The 12,230-nt window shown below is 38.2% G+C and overlaps 1 protein-coding gene across 4 annotated transcripts in view; it reads right to left on the bottom strand.

Annotated features, from left to right (window-relative positions):
* The window catches only part of MIPOL1 (mirror-image polydactyly 1), a 189,728-nt gene that overhangs the window by 111,822 nt on the left and 65,676 nt on the right, over positions 1-12,230 (bottom strand). For all 4 annotated transcript variants that reach the window (XM_051622612.1, XM_051622611.1, XM_051622610.1 and 1 more), the window contains 3 exons: positions 9,300-9,429; positions 2,575-2,608; positions 2,145-2,315 (listed from right to left, as the gene is read on the bottom strand). In XM_051622612.1, coding sequence (XP_051478572.1) covers positions 2,145-2,315; positions 2,575-2,608; positions 9,300-9,429 — 335 coding nt within the window. The remainder of the gene's footprint in view (positions 1-2,144; positions 2,316-2,574; positions 2,609-9,299; positions 9,430-12,230) is intronic.

Here is a 12,230-nt window from a genome sequence, read left to right as displayed (position 1 = left end):
TTCTATTTGATGTCAGTTCCACCAAAAAGAAAAAGATTTTAACTTGCAGATGATATGAATGCCTGAGGCGACCTCGGATCTAACTTCCAATAATTTGCATTTGTTATGCTAAGCATATACATCCCCTGAATTATATCTAGTCCCTTTGTGGTCTAATGTAGGAATCCCTCTCCTATTGTTCTTGCTGTTAGCACTGTAATAACTACCACTATTGCAATGTTAACAAAAGACTACTAATAATTCAAGTACGGTACGAATTCCCAAGGAGTCTTCAAGTGAGAAACGCAGGTTGAAACAGTAGCTTCAATTCCAAGGACCTGTTTTCTAGATTCAAGAGTTACAGTCATAAAAGCACCACATATGTGAAAACACAACTTATGATCAATACAGCTGTATTAATAATAATTAATTGTAAACAATGGTATTAGAAATGGTATTACAAAGTAGTATCACAGCAGTGCAGCTTAATTCCAAATATTTAATTTTTAATTTGGTGGGGGATTATTATTTTATTTTTTCAGCTGCACTATCTACTTAACACTATATGTGCTTTTTGCTGACAGGCCTAAAGATGGCATTGCTAGTTGTGGCACTTAAGACATTACTATGTAAATAATTATTAATTTCCAAGCTTATTACCTGGAAAAGACTACTCCTTAAACAGGCAGCTTAAAAACACATTCAATTAAAATGTGTATTAAAATGCCCTGTGATGACATTCTTTTGACATTCATAAAAGTTTTATGGTCCAAGTATGCCTGAAAGTCCACTTCAACAAAGAAGCAAAAACTCTCAAAACAAAAATAAAAAACTGAAGGATCCTTCTCTTACACTGAAAGATTTTCTCTTATAAGAGGGTCATTTTTCAAATGCCCTGTGCAAAAGAAAAAAGACCATAAACTTTTGGCAGTTTCCCAGTAGCTATGCTGCTCATCATTATTGTAAAAGCAAAATAAAGCAGCAAAGTTCCACCATTAGTATCTTCTAACATTAACATCCTTTGCAATGTATACTGGATAGACACACAGTATATTTTAATCACCAGGCAAACGGAGCTTTCAAGGTTACAGTAGGGGACAATGCAAAAATGACAACTACAAAAAAATTAAAATTACAGGGTGCGTAGAAGGGACTCTTACCAGAAGACTTCTCAATACAACAGAAATTCAATCAACAGTATCAATACCACCCAAGATCACAAACATGACTTTAAATCTAATACAACTTTGTTAGATGTGAGCTAACTTTGGTAACTCAGATAAAAAAAAAAAATAATCTGTATTTTTAATATCAGATGAGTTAGATGAAACTTCTTGCCTGGGATGAAGATATAAGGAGTTTCATCCAGTCTACAAATCTTGTCTTTTTCCAGAAAATATAACCCCTACTTCGACTGCTCCTTCCTACAGCCAATTTCTACTGAGCTAAATCTCGGTTAAAATCCAGGAAGGAAAACTGTGGGGAAAAAAAACACCCAAACCACAAAAACTCTTCCATCAGAAGCAACAAGACTCTCTTAATGAAGAAGAGAATGAAGACAATATTGTTCTGTGAAAACAGGAAATTGTAAGGTGTGTGTGATCTAAGCAGAAAAAGGACCTCAGGTTTTTTCAAGTCACGTAGCAGAAGTGTAAGGCTTTGGGAGTCAAGGACCACATGCTGATTTTTATCTCCTGAATGTAAAGCAGCAAAGGGAGGAACTGCTTGCATTGTTGCATGTGGTACCATTACCTTCCTTTAACATATATTTCTGTCACGTATATCCCTTTGCAAACCCTTGAGTCCCAGTTAACTGCCACTCAATGCATTATACCAATACAGAACACTGCAAAACTAAGCTTTTGATCAATACACTGAAAACTATTTTGCGTTAAAAAAGGGGACAGGTAATACTCAGGTGCAAAAAAACCCAAACAACTTTCCTAAAGAAATGCACTGATGCCATTTCAGTGGGCACTACTACCACAAAGAAACAGTTGATCATTAATCAGCTTTTTACTACAAGGGCTCTCTTTGAGATTTTCAACAAAGAAAAGCAACCAAACTAATTTCCTACCCCAAAGATAATGCAAAAAAAAAAAAAAAAAAAAGATAAAAAAAAAAGACATTTGGCATTGAGTGATTATATACTTGCAGAGACTTACTTGAGACAGAGCAGCATCCCGTTGTTCTATTACTGCATTCATTTCTTCTGCTATTATTTTCTTTTTACGTTCTTTGGTCCTGTGTATTCGATTCAGAATTATAGCTCCATTCTTCAGTATATCTATCCCTGTGTCTGCATTGTTTATTCTGCTCAGTAATTCCTGTAATGTCTACCAACAGCATTATATGTTAGTCAGACATGAAGTTTTAATATATTTTATTTAATATAGGGTTTTAATTAATAGGCACATGTGAATTGTAAATTGACTGAGTGAAGTTATTGAATTTTCATATTGCAGCAAAGATGTACATTATTAGTGTGTCAATTCTTCTTTTTCCCACATCTTAGTTCTTGAAACCCACTCAATTGAACTTAAGCCTCTAAGATATAAGACTGACATCAAGAAATCTCCTCAGAGAATGGCTTACCATGTCATTTTCTTCAGGGTTAATATTTTCTAGCCTAGAAAAAAGGGACACAGAAAGCCTGATCAGTAGCATTTCCTTAGTGCAGCAAAATGAGTTCGCTTTTTAAATCTTTAGAACCTCAAGTAATTTCATTCTACTAGTCTTTAGAGTCAACCATGACACTGAACATATTAAAGTGCCACCTGCTCGACTCCATCTTTCAATAATGCTCCATATCTTCAGCACTGACTTCAGACTGTTAAGTTATTAATGTTTACTGCTATATATGACTACAAGGATCAATTGTTCATATGTGCTTAGATGAAGAAAGTTCCCCAGCGATAGAAACGACTGATGCTCTCAATTTATTTATTTCTGGGCTTACAACTTTTACTTGACGTTGTATTTTTGTTGTTTTTACTGCACCTCAAATGAAACAGGACAGGACTTTTTTCATTTTTAAGTAATTATTTTTCCACCTCTCTCTTCCAAAATGAGGACAAAAACCTAGTTGAAGTTTCCTTAAAAATATTTTTATTTTATGTCTTCCACAAAATATCAAGCTAAGCCAATTCTCTGCAAGGTCCCTTATTTAATTCTGAAACAACCCTGCTTGCACTTTCCTCTGTTTCTATATCAACAGAACATATATTGACCTGTCAAATACAAAGATGATACAAGGAATTTAGTCATACAGCACTGAACACTGGCTGTGCAAAAGCAGTGAGGGATAGCACAAAAATCTAATAAATAGGATAGTATGCAATTGATTTTACCTCAGGTTAGTTATATGGATGACTTATTATTCAAAACAGTTAAGTGTATTTTAAAGTGGAAAAGACCTTTTTTTCTGTAAAAATGAGCATATTTTTAAAGTTACTTTGTCACTTCATTGCATAATACATAATGGTGACTTCTACTAAAAGTAGGTCTGTCACTAGCATATGATACTGTAAAAGATATAGTACCCTTAACAGCAACACACACTTATTCAAGAAAAGCTGATAGGTGCTGCTCTGAAGCCAAGGTTTTAGCCAGCAAGCATCATAAAATACTTAACAGCACAACAGCATATTTTACATTAAAGCATTAGTTTTAACAGATAACAATATATAAGGCATAGTAAATCAACCAGTACAGAAATGAATTCTCTAAATAAAAAAGAAATCATTCAGAATGTACTAGCAGTTTACAACAGCTGGTATATTTATATGGAATTCACAAGCAGTAACTACTCTAACATATACAGTCAGCACCAGAACTAAACAAAACAAAGAGACAAAACAAAGTAAAAAAAGGCAGCCTTTGCTGGGCTTGACTTGTATCCATAAAGTAACACAAATCACAAATAACAAACCTATTATAAGTAAAAATTCTCAGAACTGGCTCCTTGTACAGTTCCTGCTTTAGGTTTTTACATTGCTCTAAGTGCCACTTCATGTGGGACTTAAAAATGGATCTCCAACTAGTTTGTATTCACAATGAAAGGAACGGTATTTGTAAAAGTAAATTGGCAGGACTGACCCAGCTTCTCCAGAGGACTTCTACCCTACTAAATGTGTGGGTCAACAAAACCACCCAGCCGACCAACAAGCTGGGAAAGCAAGACACCTTAGGGAGAAATGGGGGTGTGAAAAAGAACAGGAACTTCACCTTAAGTTCTTCAGCACACTACAGCCACAAGGGATCTGTCTGTAGATGAACATAAACCTCCTTAGGTGACAGTAGTTTTTAAAAAGCAGAATCCAGAGCTCTGTATTTGCTCTGCTGCCCCTCCCTGTGCTGTGCACAGGCAATAAGTGACCTTCAATAAGGACAAGTGCAAAGTTCTGCACATGGGTCAGGGCAGTCCCAAGCACAAATACAGGCTGGGCAGAGACTGGATGGAGAGCAGCCCTGAGGAAAAGCACTTGGTTGATGCAAAGCTCAACATGGGTCAGCAATGTAAGCTTGCAGCCCAGAAAGCCAACCATGTCCTGGGCTGCATCCAAAGAAGTGTGGCCAGCAGGTCAAGGGAGGTGATTCTCTCCCTCTGCTCAGCTCTTGTGAGACACCACCTGGGGTATTGTGTCTGTGGGGCTTCCAACACAGGAAGGACATGGAGCTGTTGGAGTGAGTGTAGACAAAGGACATAAAGATGATCAGAGGGCTGAAGCACCTCTCCTATAAAGACAGGCTGAGAGAGTTTGGGTTGTTCAGCTTGCAGAAGAAGGGAAGGCTCCAGAGAGACCACATAGCAGCCTTACAGTACCTGAAGAGGGCTTACAAGAAAGTTGGGGTGTGAACTTTTTACAAGGGCATGTAGTCATAGGATGAGAGGTAATGGTTTTAAGCTGGAAGAGGGTTGGTTTAGGTTAGACATTAGGAAGAAATTCTTTAGTGTTGTCCTGGTTTAAGCAAGGATGAGGCCAATTTTCTTTTTACTGATTTTTTTTTTCTTCAGTGAACTCTTTTAAGTGGCACACTTGCTGAAAGTAGCAGCCAGTTTTTCCAGCTAGTGGACTGATAATACTCAAATGTTTACAGATACTGCCAAAAGACCAAGGACACTTTGTTCTACTTGTTGGCTTTGCTACTTTGGACACTAAAGGAGCAGATCAGTTGTATCTACAACCCTCATGTAGGGAGGAACAGACTAGACAGATGGCAAAATTGGCAAACCAAAGTATTCCATCCCTATATCTACATAGGTCTTGGTATAAATTCAGGGATTACAGAAGTCAAGCTCTTCTTCCTTTCTCTTCCACTGATGGTCAGTGTCCGAGGAGGACCCTGTCTATCAACCTCCTTTGATCCCGAGGCCCTTGCATTTCTGATCCTCGTAACTCTACCATCAGCTCCTGTTCTGTTCTGCTGCTCTCTCCAGCAGTGGTCAAGGACTTTTTGGAACTGCTCACAGCTATGAAGAGTGCCATGGGAGTTGCTGAGGGTGGGGGGAAGGAATAGGGGTTTTGCACATTCCTGAGCATACTTGTAAATATTTGTACATATTTTCTTTTATCATTAGTACTTCATTAAAGCTGCCTAGCTTAGTTTTCAATCTGGAAAATCTCTCTCCTTATTCTCTCTCTCCCTTCCCTACCCTGGGTGGGAGGGGGAGGGGATCAAGAGCATTATTGTCACCCATTTAATTGCTGATCCAGAGTGAAACCATGACAAGTGTGAGGGTGGTGAGACACTGGAATAGATGGCCCAGAGGAGTTGTGGATGCCTCCTCCTTGGAGGTGTTCAAGGCCAGGTTGCATGGGGCTGTGAGTAACCTGGTCTAGTGAGATGTGTCCCTGCCCATAGCAGCGGGGTTGGAACTAGATGATAATTAAGGTTCCTTCAAGCCCAAACCATTCTATGATTTTAAATGTCAGTAACCAAAGACTCCTCTTCCTCCCATTTCTACACACATTCTGCTAATGCCTAAGGCCAACAGGATTGAAAGAATATTGGTTGTTAACCATTAAATAATGACAGCAGTATTGTTCCAGCTGCCAGTTTAAAGAAAGCATTAAAGCATTTGATAAAGGTTGGCAGGCTGTTCAGTACTGCCCTCTTGTAAAGATTTCTGGTTGGAGTAAGTCCAAAGCAGATGGACAGACTGACCTGTGTTACATAACTTGATGAGTGTGGCACAAGTAGCCAAAAGCTTCATGTGCTCTGCATCTGAGACAGAGAACTTGACCTTTTGAATAGCCACCAGCAGGAAGAAAATATTAAGGATGGTAGCTGGAAAAGCTCTAAGATTCCACAGCAGTATTCAAAATTAAAGAAAATAGCCCAAGTGCCTCATGGTTCATCCCATCATCTCTGCTCCCTCCAAAGCATTAGTAGAGTGGTGAGGTGAACTCCCCCAAAAATCTCCATTCAGCCACAGTAATAAACTACTTAGAATAAAGAGGCTGAGAAAAGTAATTTCCTCCTGGGGTTGACTCTGCTTCAGAGAATGTAGCATCTCAATTTGACTCTTCTCAGTCACAGTTTTAGCTTGCTTCTCTCATTGCGAAATGCCAGATATCCAGGCAGATACAGAAATGCATGCCTTGTCACTTCAGCTGAGATATTACCACAGTTAATAATACAAAAAGATTACAAAAAAGCAAGTAACTTCCTTCGGAAAAAAAAAAAAGGACACCCAAACAAACAGCCACAACAGGAAATGTTTCCCTGTACCATACCATTGCTCTTTTTGGAATAAATATCACATTACCTTGAAGGTGCTGTCATGGAGGACTGATATGGGTCAGGGAAGAGCTGTAGTCAGCTTGAGTTTGGTCAGGTTGCGCAAATGGGTGCAGTCACTGCAGGCTGAGGTAATACTGAATATAAATTGGTGGAATGGAGCAACAAATCTTTGCAGCTTCTTACATTGCCTGATATGGCTTAAGACATTCCTGTCAAACTTGAAGTTTGGCTGAATGGGTAGTGAGGGTAAGGAAAGAGGCAAGTATTAAGTCATTTGATACAGTGAACATGATGATCACTTGAATGTAAATAATGAGTTTTTCTCCCTTTCAGGATAAATTATTTGCCTTACATACAGCAATTAATGCCCAGTAATTCATTACAATTAAGTACTTGCTGCATGGATGAGTAACAAGCTAACAAACTTTGTTTGGGCTCTCTGCCTTTGTGGCTTATGTTAATTAGGATTTTTCTTTTACTGCTCTGATGACTGACACTAAAACTACCAATGAAAATAAAAGCATGTAATATTTTTCAGAAACATCTTTGTGCCCTATAGTAGGCATAAGCCTGCTTGGGATCTGCCTAAGAGTTTTGTTCATGTCCAGGATGCTCTCAATGACAGGTCACACAGCACACAGGATGTGGAAGACTTAGGTATGACTCTTCCAAACAAGCTGCCATTGTCACAGTCAGTGTCTGTAATGCAGAATGGGAGACCCTGGAAAATATTTGAACTATGAACTTAGAGTACACATACAGACTGGCAAGGAAAAATCTTTTGAATTAAGTTGGGTTTTGTCCCAGTCTTGTGTCCTGATGTTGGCATATATTACACAGAAGCCTGAGCAGCACCCTTGCAGAATATACAGGAAGAGACACTAACTACAGACAATGACTCACTGGTTTAGGTAAAGAGGAATGTGTATCAGGTATTGAAAGATTAGCCGCTTAGCTCACTGCAATTTTTACCTGTGTTGGGTTGGGGTTCTCCACAGGCAAACTTCCTGTGCCAATGCTCAGACTATGAATGGCATCAAGGTATCAGGCCTCTCTATAAAGCATCCAAAAGTGGATGACAGCCAACAACAATTGCTGTTCTCTAAATTATAGCAATAAGGTATAATAGCTTGGCTCCAAGCTATCAGCCAAGGCAGCTACTGACCCACTCCGCAGAGCAAGTACCTTTTGTCTTACTACCACTGTATCCAGTGCCTTCTGTAATGATATTCTTTTGGGGAAGGTAATATACATGTTCTCCAAAATACGAAGCTTCTCATCCTTCTGCTTTCAACTTTCAAAACTTTCTTGCTTTCTTTACTCTTGGAACATAGAAAATTATAAGAGTAACAGCAGAAATTAGAAAGACTGGAGTAAGGCCCATAGTTATGATGGCTCTTATGGGAATTCAAAGTAGCTTTGTAATTTCCTCCAAGATTGCTGCTCAAAGCAAGATGTCAGATCCTTGTGCACCTTTAATGGACTCTGTAGAGAAAGTGAGTCTAATAAATCCTGCATTGAATCTTGTGGGAATGGAATCTTCTAATTTTGCTGTTAAGTCACACTTACAGGCTGTGAAAAACTCCAGCAACTTGTAAATTCCACAGAGTAATTTACACAAACTATGTGCAGATTATTGAAATTTATTTAGATAACATTTCTCTGTTACTACCTATAAAAATATCCAAAGGAAGACAAATCGTTTTCTGCCATAAAAAGAAAGGAGTTCTTAGTCAAATCAATTATTTAAAACATAACTGCCTGTCATTTTTATAACTAAGAACTGCACCTATTAGGTCTACTATAACAAAAAACTTCTCTGTTTCCTTTCTATTTCTCTTGGTAGAAAAATATATTTCTCAGCCACTCTAGACTTCGGGGGACTACTACAGAAGGCAACCAAGATTATCACAACTCAGATGGAGAAGTAGTATGTGGAGAGACAAACTGTAGCTTCAAAGCTGCCTATATCCTGAAGTGAGAACAGCAACCGTTCTTCATCTTACTCTCCTGACTTAAGTTTTGTTTAACATGAGATTGTCTATTTCTGTTGTGTTTACATAGCACACATAAAACTCTGAGAAGTATTAATTATATCCTTATTGCCTTACAAATTACTCCTACACTAAAGATAAGAAAAAAACATATTATTACTACATCACCCACATCATTAGTAGAAATTTTGCTGAAGGAAATGTCTAGTGAGCTTAAAGGCTTGATTGATTTCCTATGCATTGCAACTTCTGACTGACATTCTGATACTCCATGTCAAAAGATCCCTACAAAATGTCACATCTGTCTTATTTAACCCTGAATAAATCAATACCAAAACTTCTGATAACACTTTTAATTTTTGCCATCAAAATTATTCACCTTGCTCTCAGTACCCAGAGAAAAATACAGTCTTATAGAATGGCTAACAAATTAACCAGTAGCACAGGAAGACTAGCACTAGTCTCGTATTTCATCATAGAGAAATTTGCACTGTTCTCCTATATAACCACTACTGAGCAGTTTATGACAGTCACAGACTGACACAACAATATTTCGCATGGGGGGGAATGTATACGTACTCTTTGAGAGACTCTTCTAAACGCTGGACGCGTAGAAATGCTTCGTCCCTCTCTTCATTGGCTAACCTAAGCCTTGCCATGACAGCTTCATCACGTTCCCGTTGAGCAGAATAAACTTCTTCCACCAGGGCTGCAAAAGTAACCAGTGTGCTTAACAAATAAGTTCAACATGCAAAGACACTATTAGATGCACTTACATGGGTCTTTGCCAGCATCTCCTAAAATCAACATTTCTACACTGACCTCAAATTACTCAAAGTAAGGTCTGTATTACTCTTCAGACAGAACACTAAATTGCTGTTGATTGCTAAAAAGAATACTTAAGGAATGAAATAAAGCTGTTTTCACATTCACTCCTATATAATCAAACAGGGCAAGGAAGTGATTTGCTTTGCCTTCTGAATATTTCCTTTATGAAAAAGTAATTCTTAAAATTCAGAATCATATGAGACACTAGTAGGTTTCTTCTACGACAGAAGAGTTAAAAGTAATGATCCATTAAAACTACTTCCTATCAGGTTGGCACACTGATATTAAATATTAAAAATTCTAGTATTTTCATAGTCTGGTATCACAAGAATGGTACAGCTGGCATCTCTCCTTCTCTGCCAAGCCTTTATTTTATTGTGTAATACACTGTTATATTATCTGTTAGGGCATACATGGACCTTGGAGCATTAGGTGCCAATAAACTAAGATTTACTGTCTATCCTTGGGAGCACGCTAACACCTTCAAGTCATTCCTCATCCCAAGCTTACATTTTCTGCATGTCTCTCGCCTGTCAATATGTCTATCACCATCTCTGGCAAACTGCCAGAATCCTTACCTCGACCCTGCCTCCACTAAAATCTTTATTCATACTTTCATCATTTCCCACTGCAATACTGCAAATCTCTTCTCACAGTCATCATAAAACCCTGCAGTCAAAATGTCTTGGGATTTAAGGATGCCACAGGAAGATGGCTGCCACTCCAAGACAGAGGACTATATCCTCTTCCATTGTCACTGGCACCTCCAAAAAACTGAACTGAGGTCTGTAGGTTCCAGAGGTTGTGCCCCCCTTCTAGTCAGCCAAGCTGGTGTTTAGCCACCTAACACCAAACCTCAGTCTCTTTAAAATTTTGACATTTTTTTTCTCAAGAACCTTCTATATAGCACAACCATTGCTGGTGGGCTTCCCTATCCTCTTCAGAACTCTGCTCCACTCTGAACCACTGCTTAAGACATTAAGATCTCAAATAAAGGTTTTCTCCCACTTCACTTTTAGGTAAATTGACATCAACTTAATTGCCTTTATATGCCAGTTTACTCTTACTTCACCTTTGTACATTATTGTACAAAAGCTTTATACTGTGATACAAAACATTTTTTGGTTCTTCACAGAATGGAACAATAGGAACATAGTAGTACATTTTGGTTGCAATACTGAAAAAGACCCAAAACTTCCCAACCAACTGAAATATAAAGAAGTGGTAAGTTTCCATATAGATCACAAGCAGCTCAGACAAGCAGGAATGTAAGACAAATGAGAAGATGAACAGAAAAAGAGTTCAGAGAGATTAATTAGGAAAATGTTCAATGTAGGGAAGCAATCCTCTTGTCTTCAAGCTGGGGAGAAGAGTATTACTGAAGAGTAAGGAAGCATTTTTGCAGGTCCAGCAAAAGGTTGTACAAGTACAGCAGACTGGTCAAAAGAAGACAGGGAAAAGCTAAATGTTACTTCTGGAAGTGCAGTCCCTCCTGTCACAAAAGTCTGCAGAGGAGCTGCAAGCGTAGCCATCAGGCCAAGCTGTGACAAGTTGCATCCCAACAAAAAAAAAAAAAAAGAAAACAAACAAAAAAAAAGAAAACAAAACAAAAAAACAGAGACAAAATAGAAATTCAGCATCATCAGAAGCACAAATCTTGAAATGTACGCAAAATGAAACAAACATTTATTAAATACTCTACTGTTTGAGTATATAGTGTCTTTTTTTCTTTAAGATCAATTCAATCTGTTTACAACAGGAAAGCTTTGCTTGATGTGGAATGGAAAAACTAAGGCATGAGCAGAGAAGCTGCAAAACTGCATGCACACAGATTGGTAATGAGGAGTTGGTTTGCAGCACTTGCAGAGGATGAGTCTGATATCTGCAAAGAGAGATGGCTCAGCCAGAACAAATTGTAGGAGGCAGGCTGTGCGTTTCAGCTCACCAGACTAACACTTATGTTGCTGAGATCCGTGATGGCAGGGGAACTAGTACATTTACTACCTGGGTAAACTACAATACAACTTCTACGTCCCAGTTGGATCTGGAATACACAAGCAGTTTAATTATATATGGTAATTATTGCCTAACTGGACCTTAATATATTTGTTTACAATAGTTTTTCCAGTAAATGATGTCATCTTATCTAGCATCCTGCCAGAGACACTGCACAGAGAGCCCTTTCCATAAAGCTGCAAGTGGAAACATTATGTAGCTTGCATAATGAAAACAATTACTGGAATTAATGGAAAGCTGTCTTAAATAACTGAAGATTTAGCAGTTATTACTGTACTGGGGTTAATTAGCCTCCAGATTAGTTAACTTCTTTGAGTGCATCCCTTCTTCTGTCAGACCCTGTAACATCCCCACCTCAGCACAGAAAACCACAATTTGCTGACTGTTAAAATGCATCTTGAGCATACAACTACACTGAGGGACTGAGTTTTGGCATATCTCATTCCCTCTCTAAGCAACTATAACCACTGGTAATAATAACTCTACAGGCTTTTAAAAATCAGATTATTGCTTTTTTCGCTTGAAACCAAAGTAATGTATATATAGCGGTATGAAAACATTCAGAAAAAGACATTTTTTAAGTTCCTTAAACATCCTGCTTATCTCAAACCTTACTATCCCTGATATCAGCCCAGAGGCTAATTGCCTTGAACAGCAAGCATTTCC

The sequence above is a fragment of the Apus apus genome, chromosome 5 (genome assembly GCF_020740795.1).
Source record: "Apus apus isolate bApuApu2 chromosome 5, bApuApu2.pri.cur, whole genome shotgun sequence".
Classification (NCBI taxonomy): domain Eukaryota; kingdom Metazoa; phylum Chordata; class Aves; order Apodiformes; family Apodidae; genus Apus; species Apus apus.
This window is presented reverse-complemented; position numbering and strand designations above follow the sequence as displayed.